The sequence below is a fragment of the Kogia breviceps genome, chromosome 15, assembly GCF_026419965.1.
Source record: "Kogia breviceps isolate mKogBre1 chromosome 15, mKogBre1 haplotype 1, whole genome shotgun sequence".
NCBI classification, from domain to species: domain Eukaryota; kingdom Metazoa; phylum Chordata; class Mammalia; order Artiodactyla; family Physeteridae; genus Kogia; species Kogia breviceps.
In genome coordinates this window covers 12,832,882-12,859,446 of record NC_081324.1, presented here as the reverse complement: position 1 = coordinate 12,859,446, position 26,565 = coordinate 12,832,882, and the positions used below count along the sequence as shown (strand labels likewise).

The 26,565-nt window shown below is 46.8% G+C and overlaps 1 protein-coding gene across 7 annotated transcripts in view; it reads left to right on the top strand.

The window, feature by feature from the left end:
- Positions 1 to 26,565, top strand: part of TNFRSF11A (TNF receptor superfamily member 11a) — a 118,207-nt gene that overhangs the window by 4,404 nt on the left and 87,238 nt on the right. For all 7 annotated transcript variants that reach the window (XM_067016045.1, XM_067016044.1, XM_067016043.1 and 4 more), the window contains exons 2-4: positions 19,795 to 19,876; positions 21,381 to 21,506; positions 25,491 to 25,634. In XM_067016045.1, coding sequence (XP_066872146.1) covers positions 19,795 to 19,876; positions 21,381 to 21,506; positions 25,491 to 25,634 — 352 coding nt within the window. The remainder of the gene's footprint in view (positions 1 to 19,794; positions 19,877 to 21,380; positions 21,507 to 25,490; positions 25,635 to 26,565) is intronic.

Genomic DNA, 26,565 nt, shown 5'->3' with positions numbered 1-26,565 from the left:
GCGGCTCCCCGGCGCCCTGCCCTCCCTCTCGCCGGGCTCCCCAGCAGGCGCCCTGCCCTCCCTCTCGTGGGCAGCGGCTACTGGCCCCGCTCGTCGCCCGGCAGCCCCGGCAGCAGTCTCAGCGCGTCTGCGTGCACGTCTGCTAACCCGCTCTCTGTCTTTGTCCTGTGCGCCACCGGCGACCTCCAGCCTGGGATTTCTGTGGGCTGCCACGTCCAGGGCACGGCACTCAACAGTGAGAAAGAGGACTGCGTTTGTGCTAGATGTGCTCGTTTAGCTCAACGAAGCGAGCGCCTCCTCCAGGTGGGCCGCCCTGCAGCGGGCTAAGGAGACGGAGAGCAGCGGCAAAGCCCTCGTCTCCGGGAAGCGCCCGGCCTAGATGCGTGCAGACAGAATGCAGTGGGACACTCGTGCCATCAAGAGTGCTTTCAGAGTGTGGTGGGCGCCCAGGACAAGAGCGCTTTAACCGGCCTGGAAGTGTCGGCGGAAAAATACCCCCTTTTCCTTACCGTGCGGTTGTGTGTGTCCAAAGCACAGAAAGAGGGGCAAGGGGGCAGCATGTGAGCTATAGGAGATCAAGACTGGTTTGTGCTCTGCCTGGTGGTGGGAACGGTGGGGGGGGGGGGGGCAGACCGAGTGCAGCGTTTTCAGGCGACTCTAAAGAGGACAGTGTTCCTGGGCTCCGAGGGCAGGCGGGTAGCGGGAGGCGGAGCCAGCACTCTAGGGCCTTATGTGCAAGGAAAATAGTTTAGATTTTATCTCCGTGTATTGTGAGCTGGGGAGGGACGTGATCAGATGTGGAGGTCATGGGGAAGGGTGCCATGGCGCTGGGGGAGGAGGGGGTCCAGGGCGTGGTAAGGAGGCCACAGCCCCTGCTTTGGGGAAGAGCTGGTAAAGGCTTGAATCGGGTCAGGAGGGTGGCAAGAGAAAGTAGTGCAGGAGCGATTTCAGAGCCAGCAGGCTGTGCTGGGCGCCAAAGATACGGGGCAAAGGATGTGGTTGGACCTATTATTAAAAAAAAAAAAATGTGGTAGATGTCAGAACAGAACAGCTGACCGTTTGATTGTATTTTTTCACAGTTTATTAAGGAAACTTCTGTCTTAGTCCAAATCAGAATCAAAGCAGGTTCAGGTTCAAGTAAAGAAGGATTGTTTTTTCCCCAAACAAACCACAAAGAAGGTTGCAGTTTAGGATATGGAATCGCATCTGCTTTGGATTATCTTACTGGGAGGCAAAGGTCCTTAGACCCCACTGGGGTAAAAAAACAAGCTAAGAGCCCCAAGGCATTGGCTCTGCAGGAAATTTGTGTGCTCTGGAATTCAAAGCCATTTCCTGACCTAAAGGTGTCTTTGAATCAGAGGTTCAGGATGTAGGCAGAGTTTTAAAACTCAGGACTAAAGAGATAAGCAGTCAGTGACCCCCAAAGAGTCCAGCGACAGAGCTGGTGTGGCCTGCGCCGTGGTCTTCCCACGCTGGCCTCCGATAGGTCACGTGCCCCCAACAGAAGCAGTGTTTACCTTGGACCCACAACTCAGCAAAAGCTTTTTGCTTGCATGAGACACCTTTTCCTGGTGGCTTTAGTGCCTCAGCTGAGTGTTCCCCTTCCTCTCTGCCCAACCCCGCTCTGCTCCCCACTGCAAAAAGTCCTAGGCTAGCAGGTGACACAGAGGCCCGTCTGGCACAAGCAAAGTCAGAGAGCTGCCAGGTTTCCAAGAGGTAGGAAGAACCGACTGCAAAAGCTACCCTTTCGGTTCATCGGAGTAATAATAACTCATTACATTTCCTGTGCAGTGTTGAGAGTACAAGAGCCACTTCCTCCAGCTACCAGAAATTTGAAGACTTTCCATTAAAAATGAGGAAGAAAAACTCTAACTTTTTGTGAATGTGATGGTTAAGCCTGGCAAGCAGGTGGAGTGGACGTGTGCTATCGCACAAACCCCATTAGCACCGCAGCGTTTGCTAGCCTGGGTTCTCGTGACCCACCCCCAGAATGGGAAATGAGCCACTCTTCTAAGGTTCAGAGTTTTAGAAAATATTTCTTCCTTCTTGGAACATACTTAGCAACTAACTTAGAAGTGTATCCTTAAGTAGCACAAACAGCTGCCAGATTCTTATCCAGTTGAAAAAAAAACTGTCGAGGGTTCTCAATTTTGTACCCAAGGTAGAAAAACAGGATCACGTCTGAAACGTTCATGGTAATTGAGAATCTGTTCCATTTTTCAAGCCTAGTAGAGATTATTCACACCCACCCTTGCTATTCCAGTGCATTATTTAACAATTCCCAGTGGCAGGAACTTCCCTATAGCAGAATCTAATACTGTGTCACAACTTGACTCCGTTTCCTCAAATTTGTTCTTTCATGGGGGTAAAGATCAGTTGGCCAACGTCTTCTTTATTTTTGTGTTTCTCTCGTTGAAGATTGTCAGCCCACTACTTCCCCTTGCTTGGGTTATTCATGCTACTTCCTTTAACCTCTCTGTCAGCCTTTTTTCCTTTCAATTCTCTGGACCCTGGTTTTGCCTTTCCATAAGACACTCTGGAAAACGTCAGACTTACCCCACAGCCTGTGCCCTGGAGAGTTCCCCACCTAGTAGGGAAAATAAGACAGCCCCATCTTCAGTCCTTGCCGTTAAGTAGGTCTAAAGCTGCCAAGAGCAAGACGCGGCCGGGGCGCAGAGCACACAGGGTTGCCATGGAGAGCTGGGCAGGTGGCGCTCGTCTGGGCCTGGAGGGACAGACGTGAGTCTGAGGGCAGTGAGCAGGGGAAGGGGCGGAGGTGAGACAAGCAGAGCCAAACAGGAGAAACTCAAGTCCTGTCCGGTGGTCCGGGGCCCAGAGCTGGCCAGAGACCAGGAAAGGCCAAGGCCAGCTGGGGACGGGAGGGGTGTTGGTTAGTCACGAACAAACCTCGGGAGGGAGTTGGGACTCTGCCCTGTGGAGGGGGGTGGGGCGCCCTGGACCCAGTGTCCGCAACTGGGAACTTGTTAGAAATGCATGTTCTCAGGCCCCACCCCAGGCCCACTATATCAGACCATTTAAACCACCTCTGCAGGGGATTCCAATGCACACTCGAGTTTGAGAACCATTGCTGTAGACGTGGGGTTCCACAACAAGATTTTGAGCTCAGCTGTAAGTTAATATGTATGGTCAATGTACTGCAAGCACCTGCCTCTTGCTGAATCCGTCCTGTGTGCCAGGCATGTGCTAGGTGCTTTACATAGCTTTTCTCTAAAACTCACCGCACCTTGCCAGGAAGATGAGAAGAGTGAGGCACAGAGAGGTCCAGTTTGCACAGCTCATAAGTGGCAGAGCTGGAACCCCTCCCAGGTGTCAGCCCCAGTGGCATGGCATTAACCCCTCAGGGAAACTGCTTATGGGATCGCCTATACAATAGGTAAGCAGCAGAGAAAGAAACTCCCAGGACATGGGGGGGTGGGGGGGGTGGGGCCAGAAGCAAGCTCTTTTAGCGTTTGGGGAAATAGCATAACCAGTTAGCGTTCGTGGGGCTCGGCTCAAGGAGATACGTTCATTGAGGCCTTTCTGTTGGTAACTATCATCGAGCAGAAGGGAGAACACTGTGACTTCAAGGCTGAGCTTAAACAGGCACCCTGAGCATTCTCAGCCTAGGGGCCACGTGCCAGCTGGTCCCTGACTCAGGAGGAAAAGAAATGTGATGTTTTGAATCATCTCTGCCACTTCCTGAAGCAAAGGCATCTCTGACTCCTCTGTGCCACACACCCCCCCACCAGGAATAAACTGTACTGTACCACTGACTATAGCCCTGCTCCTGCGTTTGTCAAGACAGTTCACGGGCCATGTTTATCCCACTTCTGCCACCTGCCAGGCTCTGTTCTGGACAGGGTGGGGTGGGGAGAAAGTGCCCCTTCTGATGGGCTTAGGTTTTCTGTGTCCCAGTTGGGATCCCTGTGACCAGGCCGTTGAGGTCCTACTTAGGTGTAAAATTACAAATAACCAAAGCACTAGAATGCACAACCAGTCTTTTTTTTTTTTTTTTTTTTTTTTAAAGAGATTGCAAGTTCTAGAAGGAGGACATTTTTTTCAGGGGGGCTGCATTGGGTCTTCGTTGCCACATGGGCTTTCTTTAGTTGTGGCAAGCGGGGCTACTCTTCGTTGAGGTGTGCAGTCTTCTCATTGCAGTGGCTTCTTTTGTTGCAGAGCACGGGCTCTAGGCGCACGGGCTTCAGTAGTTGTGGCTCACGGGCTCTAGAGCGCAGGCTCAGTAGTTGTGGCACACGGGCTTAGTCACTCCACGGCATGTGGGATTTTACCAGACCAGGGCTCGAACCCATGTCCCCTGCATTGGCAGGCGGATTCTTAACCACTGCGCCACCAGGGAAGCCCACAACCAGTCATCTTAACTGCATGGAGCAGTCCTCACGGGCAAGGGAATGCAGGTGTAACCGGCACCCGGCTGCTCTGTGCCTGAACAGCGAGTCCAGGGTAGCCTGGTGAAAGGGGCCTCATCCAGTGTGAGAGGCATTCTGTTCCCAGCACAAGGGACAGCATAAGAGGCTGGAGCAGCTGTGTTGTGTGTTGATTAGGCGGACCTGTGTTCTATCCCCATGAGAAAAGACAATTTGAGCCCAGGAAGAGATTTCTGATCTTGATTTCGCAATCCCTTTCCCCCAGGGTGTCTCTAATTTTGCCCCCAATTGGTGCAACCTTTCCAAGTCCATGCTTGGGAGTGAGAATTTGATTCAGAGCTAGTAGGAAACCATCATAGTTTTCTGTAAAGGGAAGTTATAAGATCACACAATCCTTCAGGAAAAGTTATTCATTAACTTACCTAGAATTCAAGCATTTGCTCTGTGTCTGGCACTGTGCCAGTTGGCTTATCACTAACTGTCTGAATGGGCTGCCTTGTCTCTTGGTGAGGAAGGAGAAGTATGAGGAAGGGAAAGCCTCAAGCATGGTGGCTGGCACGCAGTAGGTGTTGCATGAGGCCCACTCAAGATAAATGGTGTCTGTCTCCAGCGATGGGCGAGGTTTTTCTCAATGTCCATTACATAAATGGAGACCACTGTGCAGTGTTTGGGAGTATGAGAAAGTTCTGGCTCTCGGTCTTTAACGTAATCTCTGACCTTGCTACTCAAAGACCAGCAGTGTCAGCATCACCTGGGAGCTTGTTAGAAAATCTGCATTTTAAAAAGATTTCCCATTGATTCTTTTCCACGGTAAGGATTGAGAGGCACTGCTCTGTGAACATGGCAGTGGAGGAGAGTCAGATTCCCATACCTGGCACAGTGCAGCGCTTAAAGGTACCGAATAATTTTGAGTGGTTGAGTTCGTTTTTTATATTTTTAAAATTCTTTATTGGAGTATAATTGCTTTACAATGGTGTGTTACTTTCTGCTTTACAACAAAGTGAATCAGTTATACATATACATATGTTCCCATATCTCTTCCCTCTTTCATCTCCCTCCGTCCCACCCTCCCTATCCCACCCCTCTAGGTGGTCACAAAGCACCGAGCTGATCTCCCTGTGTTATGTGGCTGCTTCCCACTAGCTATCTATTTCACATTGGTAGTGTATATATGTCCATGCCACTCTCTCACTTCGTCACAACTTACCCTTCCCCCTCCCTGTGTCCTCAAGTCCATTCTCTACGTCTGTGTCTTTATTCCTGTCCTGACCCTAGGTTCATCAGAACTTTTTTTTAGATTCCATATCTATGTGTTAGCATACTGTATTTGTTTTTCTCTTTCTGACTTACTTCACTCTGTATGACAGACTCTAGGTCCATCCACCTCACTACAAATAACTCAATTCTGTTCCTTTTTATGGCTGAGTAATATTCCATTGTATATATGTGCCACATCTTCTTTATCCATTCGTCTGTTGGTGGACACTTAGGTGGCTTCCACGTCCTGGCTATTGTAAATAGAGCTGCAGTGAACATTGTGGTACATGACTCTTTTTGAATTATGGTTTGTTTTTTTAAAAAAGTGTAGGTCAGTTGTGGCTGAGACAAGAGAAGATGAAGCTCAACTGTGTTTAAAAAAAAAAAAGAAGAGGGACGAATTCAAACAGGTTCAGGGATAGCACTAGGTGTGGGGTGTAAAGTCTTGAAAAGCAAGATAGATGAAGGGTGCCGAGCATGGCAGGGATTATTCCGGAGGCCGGGGCAGTGGTGTCTGGTGCCCCAGCCACCTCGATGGGGAGGGTCCCCCCGCTGCATCTCCCCCCAGGTCCAGCATCCTGTGAGCACCTGCTCAGTCACCAGCACCGGCTTAGTCCTTCCGGGAACTTCGAATCTAGTTGAAGTCCTTGCTTGTGGCCCTGTGAGGACATGGGAGGGTGTGAGATGTGGGATACATGAGATACATGGTGGGATACAGGAAGGGTGGAGGAACTCGTGGGTCAGAGGCCCCGGGCAGGGCTCCCCAGGAGAGGTGGGACGGGCCAAGCCAGGAGGGAAGGCTGGCGTTTGGATTGGTGATAGAGGCGGGAGAGCCGAGCAAAGCATGGGGACAGGGTTGACACAGGAGCAGGCGTGGTTAGTAGAGTGGCGTGTGGTCGGCCAGCAGGCACAGGGGACACAAAACCAGGTTAGGGGGCTTGGAATGCCGGCGAGTTAACCCAGGATCCTGAGCGGGGGTTGACCCTGAAAGTGGTGTAGCGCCGTCTGTTGAAAAATGCTGGGGACAGGCGACTGGGTGGAGGGGACGGTGTGCTGAGGGCCTAGTTGCGAGCTTTCAGTCTACCAGGAGGAGCAGACACACGAAAAACAACCGTAGAGCATCAAAGGGACTGGGACAGGAGACAGTCCTGGTGGATGTGAGACCATCCAGGTGTGAGATCTGAGGTTAAACCAACGTGGCCTGTGTGGGCGAGTCCATGTGTCAGACTGGTTGACTCAGGCTCCGGGAGTGAGTAGGATGACACGGGTTGGCTGGACGAAATGGAGCGGGGTGGAGGCCAGGGGCCGCAGTGTGTTTGAGGCCTAGGATCCAGGGCAGGGCTGCCAAGGAGACAGTAGGAGGAAGGGTTGGGGTGAGACTGAGCACACGTGCGGGCCCGGGGAGCCTTGCTGAGGAGCTGGACTTCATCTTGGTCTTGAACGATCTCTGACCTTGCCACTCAACGGCCAGCGGTATGAGCATCACCTGAGAGCTTGTTAGAAATGCAGGGTGAGGCCCCACCCCACACCTACCCAAAGAGAATCACCTTTTCATGAGATTTCCAGGTGATTCTGTGCACTTTTAAGAGGCGGGCGGGGGGAAGTTTAGTCCCTACCCCGGCCACTTTGGGGGCTAACCACCTTATTAGCCTGGTCCACCCCCAGTATGGAGGCAGAGCCTAGGAGGGTCCTTGGCGTCCAGCAGACCAGCACACGCTTGGAAGCACAGGGGCCATTAGCGCTTACTACAGGGAAGAAGAGAAAGCAGTTCTCATCTCGAATAAAAGTTAAAAAAACAAAAAAATTCAAGAATGGCAAAAAAAAAAAAAAAAAAATCCTTTCGCACTGGGAGAATAAAGGGGCATTCACTGGAGCCTGTGGGGTGACAATGTGAGGACAAGGCAAACCCATCCTAATTACTGTGTTTAGGAAACTATCCTTCCTTGGACCTTCCTTTCAGGTAGCCCACGGCTGCAGACTTTTCTCACCCTTTATCTCCCCAGAAGACAAAAGAAACTTGCAATTAAAGTTTTGACATGCAAAGCTATTTCTTCATTTTCCCTTAGGCCCTGGGAGCAGAGATAATAAATACATTGGGAGGAAAGTAAGAAGGAGAGTTGAACAAAAATCTATAGACCTTTGATATGCTGCTGTCTAAATAAGTGCAGCACTTTTTTTCTTAAAGGAGCTTATCTGGAATCAAGGTGGTCAGAGAAAAAAAATACTGATGGGGCCATAAAAAGCAACTTTCAAGACAGCTCATGAAGTCAACTGTAACATTTGCTAAATCAAAATGGTGAATTTACCAAGACATCTAATAGGCCACAATTACTGTACATTTTTAAGGGTTTTGGTTTTTTCCTTTTTTTAAATCAAACCTGACCTGAGTCAGGTTTTTTTTTCTCTGTATAATATCTATTTTTAAAAAATCTGGTGGCAAACGGTGAAGACAGTAAATTTTATGTTATGAGTATTTTATCACAATTAAACGTAAAAATTAAAAACTCTTATGGCAAATATTGTATTTCCTGCCTGGTGATAAAAATAGTATGAGGTACTTATTTAAAACGTTATGTCCACTACGAACCTAAAGTCAGTATCACACAGTCCTGGAGCTGCAGGTGCATATTAACTCACAGTCTGGGTAAATTATGTCATCAGTTGTGTGAGTTTATACTCCAGCCTCTCCTCGCTTCGCTGGTCACACAGGCCTTCCTGCTGTTCCTGGTCAAGCCAGGCACACACCCTCCCGGGGCATTTGCAAATGCTTTTTTGTCCACCTGAACTACTCCTCTACCTGACACTTGCTATTAATTTGTCTTGTTCCCTCACTTCGTGCGGGTCTCCACTCAAAAAGTCATCTCATCTGATGAGGTTCCCCCTCATAATCCCATCACCTTACTTAAACTGTTTTATTTTTTTCATCGCAGTCATTCCAACCAGATTGGTGTTTGTTTACTGTCACTCTTCTCCCAAGAAGTAAAATATAAACAGGGACTCTCTCTGTCTAGTATCTACTGTATCCAAAAAACTTAAAATTGTCTCTGGCACATAGGATGTGTTCAGTTAACCTTTGAGGAGTAAGTGAATGCATATTTAACTTGTTCCACTTTTAGGTTGTAAACTTACTGGGCACGTCTTACTTAAGTGCTAAACCTCCTTGATTGTTTTCTAGAGAGCCATATGCAGTGATGCTGTTTAGACTGGGAAGATTTTTCTTAAACAGGAAAATCAAAGATTTCTCTCAAGTTGGTAAAAATGAACCCAAGGGTCCTACAGCCCTCTAATAACCATTCCAGTCCTCTATAGTAAGTCAGTGCTGTTGACAGCTAAATTGAGTCCTGTGAACAGGTCCATGCAAAATGAAATTACTCCATAAAAATGGGCAAAGGACTTGAGTGGACATTTCTCCAAAACTGGTCAACAGGCACATAAAAAAGATGTTCAGCATCATTAGTCATTAGGGAAATGCAAATCAAAACCACACTGAGAGACCGCTTCATACTTGTTAGGATCGCTATTACCAAAAAAATGGAAAATAATAAGTGTTGGTAAGGATGTGGAGAAATTGGAACCCTCGCACATTTCTGGTGGGAATGTATTAAAATAGTGCAGCAACTATGGAAAGAAGTTTGGTAGCTCCAGTGCCAGTGTTCACTGCAGCACTACTCACAACAGGGAAAAGGTGGAAAGAACCCACGTATCCATCAACAGGTGAATGGATAAACAAACTGTGATGTATTCATACAATGGAATATCATTCTTCCATACAAAGGAATGAAGTTCTGATACATGCTACAATATGGATGAACCCTGAAGACCATGCTAAGTGAAATAAGCCAGACACAAAGAGGCAAATACTGTGTGATTCCGCTTATATGGGGTACCTAGAATGGTCAAATTCACAGAGACAGAAAGCAGAATAGAGGTTACCAGGGGCTGGAGAAAATGGGGCATTATTGTTTAACTCCAGGGTTCCCAGGTGGAGGGGAAAATGGGGAGTTACTGTGTAATGGTTAAAACAGTTTCTGGTTGGGGTGATGAAAATGTTCTGGAAAGAGACCATGGTGACGGTTATATAACATCATGAACGTAATTAATGCCACTGAATTGTACACTAAAAAAAAAATGGTTTAAATGACAAATTTAGTTTTATATATATATATATATAAATATATATAATTTTTACCCCAATAAAAACAGTTTTTAATTAAAGTGCCCCGGGCTTCCCTGGTGGCGCAGTGGTTGAGAGTCTGCCTGCCAATGCAGGGGGCGCGTGTTCGTGCCCCGGTCCGGGAGGATCCCACATGCCGCGGAGCGGCTGGGCCCGTGGGCCATGGCCGCTGGGCCTGTGCTTCCGGAGCCTGCGCTCCGCGACGGGAGAGGCCGCGGCGGTGTGAGGCCCGCATACCGAAAATAAATAAATAAAAAGCAACTTAATTAAAGTGCCCCCAAAGTTTTTTTAAAAATGGGTTTTCAAAGGACTGGTATTAAAAGACCTAAATTCAGTGTTTCACGATGGAGACAGCCCTTTCTCATCTCCCTGAGATAAGCCACTTTCTTTGCTCCTCTTGCACGATCCAGACTCCTTACCTTGTTTGTTCATGCCAGCTCTTTATATGGCTATTCCTTCCATAAGACACCAGTCATTCCCTCCATCAGACACTGTTCATTGCCAAAAGGAGTTCACACACCTTCTTATTGGCCCTTCTCATTCCACCGCTGTTTGCAATACACTCCATGGCGCTGCTAAAAATGACCCCCCTTTCTTCTACAGCTGCCTCTTCCCAGGACCCCACTCCCCTGCCTCCGCATCTGCCGCAGGTCCCCCACTGCTCCTCCTCTCCCCCTCCAGCCGCCCAAGCCCCATTCTTCACTCGGCTGCCCTTGCCCCTGCCCTCTGGGCTTTGTGCATCTCCCTCTGTGATTCCTTCCCGTGTATCCCAGGCCGGGTTCCCTCCCCTTCCCAGTCCGTGACCAGTGAGGGTTGCATCCAGGGACTTGGTGGAACTTGATCTTTCCAGTGCACCGGGTCTTGTGTTGTCCTGTGGGTCTCTATCTGTTAGTTTTCTCTCCTCTCTGTCTGCCTGTGTCCTCTGCTGCGACACACTTTGAGAGGGTAGGGATGGACTCATTCCCTTGTCCTACACAAGCCAATCCCTTGCACAAGTATTGATATATGAGAGCTCAGTAAAGACAGCTTTGAAGGTGTGATGATAGCAGAGCTTTTTAAGAGACTGGTGCTTTGTATTATTAAACCCTAGACCAGACCGAAATTTGTCTTCTGATCATAATCATATGAAAAGTTGTCTTACAAGATAAGGCAAATGACTCAGGCAAAGGAATGACTGGCCTTACTCTAGTGTCTACATAGTGAGGAAATCAACTCAGAACCCCTTCATGGGGAGCGGTCTGTATGTGGGGAGGGGGTTGATTCATATTAGTGGGTTTTCAACGAGGCCAGCAGGAGTTGACCAGCTGTGATGAACACCTTCGAGTTGGAGTTCTGAATACTCTTTATCACTGGAAACACATTCGTAAAATGCATTTTAGAATGCCCCAGATCCCTTAGTAGCAGGTCAATTATTATAATAGTATCTGTGATGGTCATCATTTTCTTCACATTCTTCTCAAACAGACACATCTTTTCATATTGTACGAATCAGAGAACAGTTGAGCCTCACTTTTTTTTATATGTAAATTATTTATTTTTGGCTGTATTGGGTCTTCATTGCTGCCTGCAGGCTTTCTCTAGTTGTGGAGAGCAGGGGCTACTCTTCGTTGAGGTGTGCGGGCTTCTCCTTTCAGTGGCTTCTCTTGTTGCAGAGCACGGGCTTTAGGTGCACGGGCTTCAATAGCTGTGGCACGAGGGCTCCGTAGTTGTGTCTCTTGGGCCCTGGAGCACAGGCTCAGTAGTTGTAGCACACGGGCTTAGTTGCTCCACGGCCTGTGGGATCTTCCCGGACCAGGGCTCAATCCCATGTCTCCTGCTTTGGCAGGCAGATTCTTAACCACAGCACCACCAGGGAAGTCCCTAGCCTCACTTGTAGCAGCAGAATTTTTTTTTCAAGAGCCGTGTGTAAAATATATTTCTGTAAAGTGAATTGTAGTATTTTGGACACTCGGGGAGTTTTCTGTTTAAACCCTCTGATTCTCTGTATCCTCTTGCATCATGACTTAGACCACATACCTGGCTTGCATAACGTGGGGCCTCCACATCCTTAACACAGTTCAGTGTTCTCCAGGGAGTGTGTGGGGTGATCTGCTGGGGTGCACAGGAGATCCCCAAAAGATGCTCCTTTATTTTGTCTCTTTAATTGATAACGTACTATCTTCATAGGTGCCTGTGTAATGTTCTGAAGTATGAAATGGGAAGCTTCGGTTTGTGCAAAAGAAAAACAAGTCTGATGTTTTCTCTGTAAACCTGTAAGCTTGAAATTCTTTCTGCTTGAAATTCTGAGTTTTTCTAAAATGAAAATGTCTAGAAGGGCATTTGGTCATAGCTCGATTCTGTCCCAGTTGACAGAAATCACTAACAGAATTTAGCAAACACTTTTATCAGCAGAAGCTTTGAGTAAGCTTGCTCCCTCCCCAGCCCGGCTTCCGTCCCCATCACTGACTGAAGCTCCAGACAGAAAGCCACTACTATGTCTCAGGCCACCTGCCACCATTTCAGTCTCATGAGAAAGCACTTCTTTATGCAAAGTCAAACATGCTTTAAAAAAAAATAAACCTTTTGGATTAAAAACATGTTTCTCTGGGAATTCCCTGGTGGTGCGGTGGTTAGGACTCCATGCTTCCACGGCAGGGGGCACGAGTTCTATTCCCAGTCAGGGAATTGAGATCCCTCAAGCCTCAAGGTGCAGCCAAAAAAAAAAACCTCAAAAATCATGTTTTTCCAGTTGCCCAGCTGAAACACTCTGCCATCAGCTTTTGTCATCAGAGCCGTGTTAAAACTAAACAGGGATGGTATGCTCAGGAAAATTGCCAGGCCTTCAGAATTTTTCTATGAGTCCCTGGTCTCTTTTCCACCCTCTTTCCTTTTTCTGTCACACTCCTTTCCCTCCAGCCCCCGACCCAGGGAACGATCTGATAAAAGTACTTGGTGTTCACCGATTCTGCCCAGGTGCCTACAGTAGCATCCCCCCTACCGAGCGCCAGCCAGGTGTGCACCCCAGTGCTGAGTGAGTGAGTGACACAATTCCTGTCCCGCCTCATCCCCCCAGCTACCTGCTAGAAAGGTCCTTCGCTTCAAAGTGAAAAAGCAGAGCCTTCATTTTTCCTGAGTATTGCCACTTGCCACTGATACATCATTTTCCATGAATTATACCATCTCATCCTCACTGCGGTGGGATGGGTGCAATTATTAGCCCCATTTTACAGGTGAAGAAACTGAGGCTTAGAACTGACTTTATTCCCCCTTGTCCTCAAATTGTAGAAATGTAGACAGTTCTATTAAAGAAATGTCAGGCATTCTTCTATACAGGCCAGTCTGGAAGCTCAACTCTAAGAGTTGCCCTGGGTGGAAGAATCCTGTCCTGAAGTCTGCCGTGCCCTAACCAACCAGGGGAGCTACCTGGCCAGGCAGCTTCTTCCGTCTTCACCAGCACGCTGGTACCATGCTCCCTTCTCTCTGTGTCCTTCTGGCCCCTGGCCTCTGCTCTGCTAAATCCCTACATTCTGGCATGTCAGACTTTACTTCAGTTAGTGTTTCATTTTTCTGTTTTCTCTGGAAACCTGCCTTATCTGATGTGCAAGCTCAAAATGATTCCTCTATGATATCCACTTCCAGTTCTGAACTTTTAAACAAGAGGCATGACAGTGGATGCTTTCTTTGCAGTAACAGACATATAACTGTGCCATGTTCAAGAGTAGAAAGCCGGATAAAATAGAGCAGGGCCACTGGAAGCTTCTGGAGAAAAGGAGCTAAGAAAGGGACCAAACTGAGCAGGTCCCCTAGAACATGTCGGTTGAAAGGGTCTGTGTTTGGATTCACTAACTGAAGTGTTTTGAGGGGTAGAAACTTAGACCTCGTCCCTGGCCTGACTGCTCAGCCAGCTAAAAAAACAGACATTCAAAGAAATGGACAAGAAGGAACAGCATTTGTTTGTCGGTTCCTCTGGCCTATGACTGAGACCTTTTGTTTGTTTGTTGTTCATTTATTTCTAAAAACCAAAGTCTTCAGAGAGAAACAGTTTCCTGGTGTGAGACCCTCATAGTAAAGCCGCTTTCTTGGTGTTCTCGGGAACACAGGTCACTAGTAATTGATTTCTGTTCTCTTCTGTATTAGAGCACTTTTCATTTGTGACTTTCTTTAAGGATATTTTTTTCAAGGGCAGCAGAACTATTAGGTGTTATTTTCACATTCAGTAGTTTCTCTCTTAAGAAAAACCACATCTTTCAGTTTGACTGTAGCATTCAGAAATTTGATACCATCTTTACTTAATTTACAGCCAAATTCTCAAATATAGTCATGGATGATATTTTATAAAATGAAATCTATGGAAAATCCCTCATTTGTTCTTCTGGGTTGGGTTCTTTTCCCCTTGGTTTGACAGAAGAAGCCAAGCTTCTTTCTGTTTTGTTATATGTCAGCATGAATTTTCAGTAGAGCAGAAAAGTAATTTTAGTATTCATAATGGCTTTCACTACAATTGGGTTGATTAACAGCACGAAAAATAAATATTTAAGCCAACCTTCCCTACAGGATTCTGAATACAGATCCTCCAGTCTCTGCAGCTCAGCTCACAGAAATGTTTTGTTTCTTTAGCTTGGGGTTTCTCAGGATTAGACCCAACATGGCATTGCATTGGGAAATAAATCCATGGAGCTTTATAAAGACAATTTTGATGTACAATGTATAATCTCCCTCCGGCCTCCCAAAGCCTTTCACAGACTGTGGACATGCTTATTCCAGAAGAGTTTGTCAGCCGTTAAAATTAAATACCAGCCCGTATGCCCTGAAACAAATATACACATGACACGAAACACACAGGAGAGTGAGGCAACAGATGGCCAATAAATCAGATGTATTGTCTTGCCATTTTAACTCCTTTATTTAGACTTTCCAAGGAATTTATATGGGAGGAAAGGAAAGGCAGGGGATGTAAAGGATATTTGCTATAAACAGACTCTAGTGTTTCTTATACATTCAGGGGAAGTCTGTTAGAAAGCAGAAGTCAGTCAATGTAAACTCTGTGGACCAGTCATTACTTTTGTAGTTTATTGATTAAGAACTGTGGTAGGACATGGCTGGTTTTTCACGAGACTTCTAAGTACCATGCATGAATCAAATCATATTCCCCCAAACACAAGCACTGCAACAGACCTGATTTTGAATGTATGTGACTGTATTCTTTAATCAATAAATAGACATTTTAGAAGTGGTTCTGCTTTATTTGCTTAATGAAAACAACGATGGTTCAGAAGCCCTATTGTTTTAGAGGGAAACAAGTCAATCCTGAAGGTAAACTAGACAGAAACATAGGTAACTCAAAGTTTGTACGTCTCAACTCGGTTACCAAAGGCCTTCTGTTGCTACATCTTGGGCAAAGAGAGGAGACTGGAGGTGGTCGACAAAAATCACCCGATGAACTGAAAATCTGCAGCCTTCTGCTGAATCCCCCCCTTCCCTGGGAGGTTGCTTCCAAAACACTGAAGCAGAAGCATGTTTTTATCAAATTACTGCCTTACTAGGATTGCCACCAATAATAAAAGCTACCACCTCATAACCATTGAGAGCTTGGTCTTGGGGGCTAGAGTCAGGCCCAAATTCTGAGCTGTTGGGAGGGAAGGACCAGAGGACCAGGAGGGGCTTGAGCAGCCTGGAGGCTCTCCCAGCTGCTGTTGAGATGGGAGATGTCAGAGCTAGAATCTGTAGGATAAAGAAGGGGTCATAGTGTATGCTAACACATATATTTATTGAATCTAAAAAAAAAAAAAAAGGTTCTGAAGAACCTAGGGGCAGGACAGGAATAAAGATGCAGATGTAGAGAATGAACTTGAGGACACGGAGAGGGGAGAGGGTAAGCTGGGACGAAGTGAGAGAGCGGCATTGACATATACACACTACCAAATGTAAAATAGATAGCTAGTGGGAAGCAGCCGCATAGCACAGGGAGATCAGCTCTGTGCTTTGTGACCACCTAGAGGGGTGGGATAGGGAGCGTGGGAGGGAGACGCAAGAGGGAGGGGATATGGGGATATATGTATACATATAACTGATTCACTTTGTTATACAGCAGAAACTAAAACACTATTGTAAAGCAATTATACTCCAATAAACATGTTAAAAAAGAAAAAGAAGGGGTCAGACTGGGAGGGGCTGAAGGGCATCCGTTCATTCACATCAAAAAAACGCCAGTCTGGGGGTGTATTTGGCAGGCTGTCCAGACAGAGGGAGGCTGGTGTCAAGGAGGTCCAGCTCAGGCTAACCGGAAACCGAGCCCAAGAAGGTTGGACGCGGGGACTTGGGAATCCAGGAGGCAGGCAGGCAGAGCCCATCTGGCCTGTAGCATGGAGGGACAAGTCCGCAGGGGATGAGCAAAAGGTGACAGGCCAGGGTGTCCAAGTTCTAGATTTCCTAATAGTTACAAATGCGGGGACTGCAGTGCAGAGAGCAAACCACAGGGTTTCTGGACGTGGAGATCAGAGTGAGACCAGCACAGGACAAGCTTTACATGCTGTGTGAGATCCGGGGAGCTGCAGGTCCTCTAATAAGGGGGTCATCCTAGAGCTGCGGCTCCGCCAGTGGGGGAAAAGAAGCAGAGAGCTTCTTAGAAGCAAAGAGGCAGGACAAGAGAAGGAACAAAACAACAAAGGCACATCTTGCCTTCTGAAGGTGTAGGCCTCCTACAGAGAGTTTTCCAGATTCTTTTTATTTACCCGCAAACCACATTTCCTTAACCATATCTGTGTATGTATGTTGCCTTTTTTTTTTTTTTTTTTTTTTTTTTTTTTTGCGGTATTCGGGCCTCTCACTGTTGTGGCCTCTCCCTTTGCGGAGCACAGGCTCCGGATGCGCAGGCGCAGCGGCCACGGCTCACGAGCTTAGTTGCTCCGCGGCATGTGGGATCCTCCCGGACCAGGGCACGAACCCGTGTCTCCTGCATCGGCAGGCGGATTCTCAACCACTGCGCCCAGGGAAGCCCTATGTTGCCTTTTGAGTTGTATATTTATTGCCATTTTGAAGGTTTGAAGGTGTACTGCAAAGTATCTGATGTAACTCAAGAATTAAGTAGGGTTCAGTTTAAGCTATACCTTAAATTAGATTAATTCCATAATCTTCTGCCTCACCGTAGCCAATTCTCCCAGTAGCAGAATTGCTTATGCAACTTAAAAGATCTGTAATCCTAGAGCTGTGTCAAGCAGACATATCAGTTTTGGAGTGATGAAGGTGTTCTGGAGTTAGACAGCAGCAGCGGTTGCACAACTTTGTGAATATACAAAAAAAAAAACCAAACCGACACTGAATCGCACCCTTTGAAATGGTGAGTTTCATGGTATGTGAATTATATCTCCATTTTTAAAAAGGAAGACATGTCCAGGTGTAAAGTCACAGTCAGCTTAGGAGACAGATATGGATTCTAAGGAATAATCTGTGAAAATCTGTTTAAGAGCTAAGACATCTGGTCACCTCTGGAATCAGTAGCTTCCCCATTTTTGCTAGGAAGTATTACGCTCCTGGGTTAGACGGTGGATGGGTCGAATGAATCACTGCCTCTCTCCTAAATGTGTAAACAAATTGTCCACATATTCAGGTCAATGATGCTCACCGGGTACCAGGATCTGGAGCCCAGGGCACAGCCTGTAGCACCTGACAGAGCTTCTAAGCTGCTGCTTGGGGGAGTCCTTTTACCAGATTCCCCTAAAAAGAAGTTGTGTGTGTAATACAGACAACGTCTGTGCTGATCTTACAGAGACTCTTGCAGCTTTCTTATGAGTCAGAAGCGATCGGCCTTTATCTCCAGCCACACATTTCTCTTGTTTGCCTTTGTCATCAGCAATGCAGGAGCGCTCATATATCATCAGGTTCAGACAAATCCTGGTTGTGAGACAGAAGTTGCATTGACCAAATTCAGCTTCACCCTTTTGCCTCTGTGCGTCTTTTTTTTTTTTTGCGGTGCGCGGGCCTCTCACTGTTGTGGCCTCTCCCGTTGCGGAGCACAGGCTCCGGACGCGCAGGCTCAGCGGCCGTGGCTCACGGGCCCAGCCGCTCCGCGGCATGTGGGATCCTCCCGGACCGGGGCACGAACCCGTGTCCCCTGAATCGGCAGGCGGACTCTCAACCACTGCGCCACCACGGAAGCCCCCTGTGCATCTTTCTTCCGTGTGCACACATTACTGTGCCAGGCGCAGAGAAACGGATTCCTGTAAAAACAAAGAGGAAAAGAGACCCGGAAGGAGAGGTGGGGTGATTTCTGTTACATCATTCTTCCCAATGTTCAGTGGGCTCGCCGCACTGTCCACCAGACCCTGTCATGTGGTGAATGCTCAGGGAACGTCAATCCTTGTTATCAGGGGTCCACAGAGAGTGTTAGACAGGTCTCGGAAGCAAGTCCAAATACAACCTTCCTGGCATAACCTGGCTCCAGAAGCACATTTGATATTCTCATCAGCCTCAGAGTAACTGTCCCTGGCCCCAACCCTCCGGGAAGCCCTTTACCTGGCCCGGGGGAGGCTGGAGAGGTCCACACTGGGGGCATCCTGCACCCCCTACTCAGCTAGCCTGGGCTTTCCTGGGTGTGGTGCTCTCTCTAGAAAACTTCCTTCATAACTGAGGTATTGTGAGGCTGCACGGCTTCTTCCAAGCTGCACTATTTCTACACCTCCCATCCAAGCTCTTTAATAGGCAGGTGAAGCCCTCTGATTGCTCTGACCATCCTTGGTCTCGTCTCCCGGGACTCTGCTGATGGTCCCCACTGCCAGCCCCCCCCGACGTGCCACTTCAGGCCTCAGTATCCCTGTTTGAACATCTCATACTCTGCCCAAGACGGCTTCCTTGCCATGCCCCCCACTTCCATGGGCCAGTTCCTTTTTCCTCATCTGGCTGAGTTCTTTTTTATCCTGCAAGCCTGTGCTCGCTTGTCACACTCTTTGGGACACCTCCCCTGGCCTTCAGCTGAGGGAGGGACCCACCTGGCTCCATCATAGCACACACCCTGGTGTGCAGAAGTCCCTTGAGGGCAAGGTTGGAACTTTGGATCCCTGGGACCCAGCAGGAACCGGACCCTTGGTACGCACAGTGTGAAGTCTGAGCAGCTGAGCACAGCGCTTCCATTTCCTCGTTCAGCCTGTAACTCCACTGCCTGCCTGTCAACAGGAATGTGTGGTTTTTTTTTTCTGACACTGAGAAAGCTGATAAAGAAAAGAGCTTTACTGTGGCAAACTGATAAGAATCTGAGTGATTGTAGGGGACTTGGCTTTTTGTTTTGTTCTGCTTAGATGAGCAGACTTGGAAATTAATATTGGTATTAGAATCATACAGAAAGGAGACAGGGTTCCAAGAGCTGAAGCAGCTTGGCGGGGATCCTTCAGCCAGTGGGCGGTCGGTCAGGGCTCCTGGCTGTAAGCCCGAAGGCTTCCTGTAACCCCTTGCTGTCCCACTTTTTCAGATTCTCTGCATGGTTAAAATTTTAAAAGGTAAGCGGTATTAAGCATCTTTTAAAAATCAGAGCTAGCTTGTAAGACCACAGTTGGCCCCCCCTGGGATAAGACACATGTTAAGGGGCCCCATTCTGTCCTTCTACAGGTTTATGACCAAAGTGGACTGAGCAAACTGTCCACCGTGTGATGACACAGAAGTGGACATGGGTTTCGGACATGGGTTGTGTAAAGCGGTTTTCAACCTTCTCTGTACCATTTGTAAATTTCCCTTTCATCCGGCCTATTACCATGAGCATGACCGAAATTGTTTTAAATGCTTAAATGGATTTGGGTGCCAGAATCATTGGTTTTGTACATTGTTAGGGAGAAATGGGCTAGAATAGGAAAGTGACGTCTTTGGGAGGGGGGTGGTATTATGCAGAGCAGTTTCAGGGCTGTTTATGGTGATTTCTTATACTTTTCAGAAATGTGAGTAAGTAATTCACTGTCTGTTTCCTCTAGAAAGAAGCTGTGCCTAATCTCTACCTGATGCGTGTTTTCTCTTTAGGTGACTTTTCAGATCAGCTCTCCATGTACTAGTGAGAGGCATTACAAGCATCTTGGGCGATGCTGTCACAAATGTGAACCAGGTTTGTACTTCTAAACCTCCTGTCACTGTCCTCTAAAAGTGGGCGGGGTTCTTTTTTTTTAATCTAAGGAACCATTTCTATCCTGCCAGGCAAAAAAAAAGAAATTGCATAGGCTTTTTGCGTTAGTGGTAGGTAGCGGTGTTCGTCACTCTGAAGACAAAAACTTTTCTCTCAGTTGATGAAATCACTTAAAAATCAAGAGCAATTTCAGAAACTGGTACTTGAAATAAGTACATGCTGGAACATGAATTAAGTACCAGCTTTCCAAATCACTGTTTCTTGAGAAGGCAAGATGGTTTCTGAAACTCTGTTTTAGAAGTTTGTGATTCAGACTCTCAAAATATGAGATACAGCTCTTATTGAAAAGTACTGTTTTGGGAAATTCCCTGGCGGTCCAGTGGTTAGGACTTGGCACTTTCACTGCCAAGGGCCCAGGTTCGATTCCTGATGGGAGAACTAAGATCCTGCAAGCCATGCGGTGTGGCCAAAAAAAAAAAAAAAGTATTATTTTCACAGAAATCAGCGGAGGATGGGGGTGGTAATCTGTCCTAGAATCACTGCTAAAAATTGCCGAAACCCTGTTATAACTCCTCCCCACCATACCTGCCGAGGGGTAGAGGGTGGACTGGTCACCACTTCCCCAAAATTGTTCTGCCAGAAGGTGACTCAGTGTTTCTATGGCCTCAGTGAAGCCCCAAGTCCAGAGGGTCCTCACTCACTCACTGTTCTGGGGAGAGGAGGAGAGCTTTGAGGAAAAGGTGCTTACCTTATAACAAGATCCTTTAGATATTTCAGCTACAAATATTTTTTGGGTTCGTAGAAGGAAGGTCCAGTGATTTTCATGCATGCACGTGTGTGTGTATTACTCTCTGTTCAAACTAAGTTAACCGTGAGCCCACAGTATACTTGGGACAAACGAAGTTAACTATCCAGGTTGACAGTAGAGGGGTTTTGAAGATGGGAGGGGAGAGGTGAGAGGAAGTTCCTCTTGCTTAGCCCCCAGCGAACCCCTCAAGTTCTGCAGGCACCAGTTTGAAAACCATAGTTCTTTTCCTTAGTCAGCAGAGGTTTGGGGTGGAAGGGGTGACCTTTTACTGAGAAGATCTAAAAGACTGCCGTGAACACAGGTACAGCAAACCCAGGAGAGGTTATCGGAGCCAGCCGGGAGGCCTGAGGAGCCGTCGCTGTGAGATGTGGTCTTATCTCATGTATCAGTCTACCTTAGGGGGATGGATGCCCTGGAATCATGGTCATGTAAGGGGTCCAGTAGATTGGTGCTTGTTTTTTTTTGTTTTTGGTTTTGTTTTTTTTTGGCCACACCCCGTGGCTTGCAGGATCTTAGTTCCCTGACCGGGGATTGAGCCTGGGTCCACAGCAGTGAAAGCACGGAGTCCTTACCACTGGACCACCAGGGAATTCCCAGATTGGTGCATTTTTGTTGATTTGTTGGCTTTTTTGGGAGGGAGTATTTTTGATTGGTGCATGTTTCCCCTTCTAATTTAAGGAAAGTACTTGTCTTCCAAATGCACTGCTACCTCTGAAAGCGTCTGTCTGCCCTGTGGCCCGGATGAATACCTGGACACCTGGAATGAAGAAGATAAATGCTTGCTGCATACAGTTTGTGACACAGGTGAGTCAGTCATGTCGGGGGCTGTGTGGATAAATGATATTTTTAGATACAGCAATACTGTGTCTTTTAGGGGCCATGGGAAGAAGTTTTGACCACAGACCCCCAGAAAGATGTGCTTCGGATCCCAGAAGGATTGTGTTAAAATTCTTCATGTAGAACTTCTGTTCTGGAATAGTTTTGTTTTGTTTTGTTTTTATTGAAGTATAGTTGATTTACAGTGTTGTGTTAGTTTCAGCTATACAGCAAAGTGATTCAGATATATGTATATATATATATCTGAATATTTATATCTCCAATATTTCCTGTAAAGGGGTTATTAGATCTAGAAGGCTGATCAGAATCTGGGTTTTTCTGCTTTGTTTTTGACAAAACTCCTTCAAAGGTGAGCATAATGTGGTGATGTCAGTACTCACAGAGTAGCTGCTTCTCTCTCTTTTGGGTGATATTAGCAGCTGTTGATGATCATAGCCTAGATCCATTTTCATTAGGGGCTGCAGAAAGGTGATGTTCTAATTCCATCATCCCTTCTTCCTTTATTGGCTGCAATGCTTTCTAAAGAGAAACTTCCCCCCATCAATGGGTTGTTACCCTGAAGTACAGTATATACAGGAAAGGCAGAAAGAATGCTTGTAACTTTATTTACCACTTTTCAAAATAATGACTCGATCACCAAGTTGTCTCCAAAGGATTTGTATGAATATTATGAACTCATGCATTTACGTTTTTGAGGTGTTTTAATCTATTGCGGTTACTAGTTTTACTGGTGCTTGGATTATCTCACCTCTCCCAGGTGGCCCCCAAGTCTTTCAATGTGGCCCCTGGTGTCCTTCTGAGCTCTCTTGCTCCCAGCCTCATCTTGGACGTTTCCTGCCCTAAGCTGGAATCAGCCATTTCTCCAAGGATTTCTCATTGCTTTCAGCAGAACATATTATTTAGCAACTTCAGTCTGGGTGCTGGGAAGGCTCGTTGCTACTGGATTGATCGTTGTATATAGGTTTGTTTGGTTTTTTTTTTTCAGTAGACAGAACTAGGAAATAAGCATTTTTCTAAACATCATAATTTTTCTAAAGTGTTAGAGAGAGCTGGCAGATTTTGTCCAGAGAAGGTAACATGGAAACTCCATTGAGCAGAAGCATCTGATCAAGTCTTTTTTCTTTCCCACTGCTTAGTAATGAGCTTGACTCATTGCTGTCTCTTGGAAAGAAAGATTCACCCTGTCTACTGCCAAAATTGATTAAAGCCCCAAACCTAGTGCATTAAGATATTTAAAATATGTCAAAATTGTTCATAACCACACAGGCTTACATGCACTTACTTTTATATATTTATTTACTTATTTTATTTACTTATTTTTGGCTGTGTTGGGTCTTCGTTGCTTCATGCAAGCTTTCTCTAGCTGCGGCAAGTGGGGGCTACTCTTCATTGGGGTTCGTGGGCTTCTCATTGTGGTGGCTTCTCTTGTTGCGGAGCATGGGCTCTAGGCGCGCAGGCTTCAGTAGTTGTGGCTTGCGGGCTCTAGAGGACAGGTTCAGTAGTTGTGGCGCATGGACTTAGTTGTTCCCCAGCACGTGGGATCTTCCTGGATCGAACCCGTGTCCCCTGCATTGGCAGGAGGATTCTTAACCACTGCGCCACCAGGGAAGTCCACATGCACTTACATTTTTTATTTATTTATTTATTTTGTGGTACGCGGGCCTCTCACTGTTGTGGCCTCTCCTGTTGCGGAGCACAGGCGCCGGACGCACAGGCTCAGAGGCCATGGCCCATGGACCCAGCCGCTCCGCGGCATGTGGGATCCTCCCGGACCGGGGCACGAACCCGTGACCCCTGCATCGGCAGGCGGACTCTCAACCACTGCGCCACCAGGGAAGCCTGCACTTAATTTTGAGTGGGATACTGGAATTCGAATTTTCCAAGGAAAATGACACTTTTCCATATGTTCCAGACAGTATGTCCATGTTTATGCAAATTGGTCTTGGTGCTTCAGAGCTGACCTGGGCCTTGGAGAGTGGACACAGAAGGGAGTGGAGACTTCTCAGATTCACCCAGCTCTAGTCTGAAAAGAATGGGAACATGAAGCATTCCCTCCCTGCTGGTTATAACTTGAGACAGTGAAGGAGGGAACAGGTTTCTGGTTTCTTTGTTTTCTCTTGGAACTTTGTCCTAGGCAGTTCAGGCTGCTGTAACAGAATACCACAGACTCAGTGGCTTAAACAACAAATATATATACCGAACAGTTCTGGAGGCTGGAAGTCTGGGATAAGGGTGCCAGTATGGCGGGGCTCTTGGTGTGTTCCCTATTCCTTGTTTCAAGACAGCCACTTTCTTGTGTCCTCACATGGTGGCGAACAGAGAGCAGAAGCAAGCTTTGTGCCATCTCTTATTATAAGGGCACTAATACCATTCATGGGGGCTCCACCCTCATGACCTAATTACCTCCCAAAGCCCCCACCTCCTAATATCATCACACTGCGGGGGGGCGGTTGTTAGGATTTCAACATATGAATTTTGACAGGACACAAACATCAGTCCATAACAAACTCTGATAAGTATTCAGAAATATAAAGTACAAGGGCTGTTTGGACAATCCAGGTGAGATGGGGATGTATAGGAGGAGTAGGAAGTCTGTTTTAAATAAATGTTATTGTGTTGTTTCACGTATGCATGTGTGTGCAGGTGATTCTTGTTATTCACAGTTAGTTATGTTCTATAAAGTTGCCACAAACACTGAGCTAGCAAATACTGAACCACCACTCCTAGATGGGTGAATATAACCTCATTTAGTATGTGTTTCTGTTTATAAAAACACCTTATTTAAGAAATATTTTGATTCATTAACAATGAACTCACAATAAACAGCCTTGAACAAAGTTTATCTAATGCATGGATTTTCTCCAGAAGACACATCATGGCCTTCTTGGACTTAGAAACACTCGACAGCACTTCAGCCCTATGCTTGGGGGCCATTTTAAACAGTGAACTCACCAATAAAAAACACAAAAATGCCAAAAATAGGACACTAAATAGACCACAAAAAGGACTGTGATTTCCAGTGTGAGAGCTAAAACTAGAAGGCAGTGTCACTCTGTTTGCCCTTGGCTGGGGACATGAATGTCCAGCCAGTGACTCCGAATTTTTGCTGTTCTGCATGTGTTGGAGAATAACTGCGAAAGCACCAGGAGTTATTGATTTGGGGGTTACGATTAAATTTTAACCAGTAGGCGAAACTGCCAATATGAACCAGCAAATAATGAGGGTTGACTGTGTGTGAGCATTTACCTCTATTCCACAAAAACTGGAAAGGGCCAGGAGGTTTGAGATAAGAAGAGAGCACTTTGCTATGTGTTGTGAGAAAAGAGACAACGAACGTGTTATCCTAAGCTTTGGGGGAGAGATTAATTTCCAAGTATGTCGCCAGGCCCAACCTCCTTACTTTGCCCGTATCTAATCCCACAGGGACGCCTGTTTTCAGGACTCTGAATAATCCTGCAGCTCTGCAGGATCCCAAGATGAATCCCCAGTCTCCAGAAACCCGGTTCTCTTAGGTCTGATCTAGCATGGGTGTTAAGAATGTTTATCACGTTTGAATTTACTAAAACTCAAGAAGCTGTGAAGTCGACTGTTTTGCATTCGTCAAAATAGTCAATGATCAGAAACTCCTCAGGCCTTAATCTTCCTACCAACATGAAAACTGACTTTTCAAAAACCAAAGACTCTTAATTATTGAGAGAGAGAGAGAGAGAAAAAAAAAAAAAAAAAAAACCAACAAAACCTTCTGGGATGTTTTAGTGCCAGCACAGGAAATGTGAGGGGGAACTTGGGAGTTCCTGAATCCCGGCGTCCTGAGTGATTCATCCGTGCGCTGCGTCAGGGGGGTCTGGGTGGTTTGGGGCTGGTGGTGCTGGAGAGCGAGTGGCACGAGGTGGAAGGTGTGTATCCGCCCTTGCTCCTGCTGCCTCCCCGCCCTGTCTTTGTCTCCCACAGGCAAGGCCCTGGTGGCCGTGGAGCCCGGCAACCGGACGGCTCCGCGGCGCTGCGCCTGCACCGCCGGGTACCACTGGAGCGAGGACTGCCGCTGCTGCCGTCGCAACGCCGAGTGCGCGCCCGGCTTCGGCGCCCGGCTCCCGGGTACGAGCCGGGGTCCCGCATCTGGCGGCTCTCCCCAAAGCCGTGCAAGTACCGCCAGGCCAAAGCGGCCTCTCAGACGGCTTCCCTGAGTCATGACACTCTGCGGGACCAGGGGGCGCTGGAGGAGGCTGTGGGTTCCCTGGGAACGGACCCCAGGCTGTGCGCCTCCAGGGGAATGTGAGAGCTCGGCCCACGCGCTCTTCTCTAAGGCTCCTCCTTCTGAACCTTCCCATGCCCAGTAAGGGGGGAACCGGATCATGCAGGGGTCCCCAAAGTTTTTTTAAAAACATGTGCACCCTCTTAGGAGAATTTTTGAAAAGCTGTGCACCTCTGGCCAAAATTTTAAATAGGCAGCTAAACATTTTTATTACAAATTGAAAGAGTCTCTTAAGGACTCAGTTTCCAGGGAATTGGAACAGCAGTAAGTTACACTTTCTAAAATATTCAGCGGAATCAAAACATGGGATAGCAACTGAATAGCCATCATCACCCATTTAAAAATGCACTGATCGTCTAACTGTTGGAAATTTTATATAGTTCTTTTCTCTCCTTTGATTTCTATCCATTTCACCTTCCCCACAGAGTTTTATCCTAATGTATTTTTAGGCTCGGGGGGTTTATACTAATCACCTTTCCATACAATTTCACATGAAAAAAAAAATGCACCTATTTGAAATTTTAATTTTTAAAAATTTCTTGTGACTCAGGGTTCTAAGTGTAAAAACATTTCTTCTGGACTGAGTTGTTACTACAGTTATTATTATACACAGTTGGTCCAAAAGATGAATATATTATATTTTGCTATATTATAATTATAAAAGTAAAACACAGGGTTGGGAGAATTAAAAATATTATTCATTTCATTTCGTATGGAGGAAAATGTCCATCACAGAGTCTGACACAGTCAGTCCTTCAATTAGACCAGACAGGC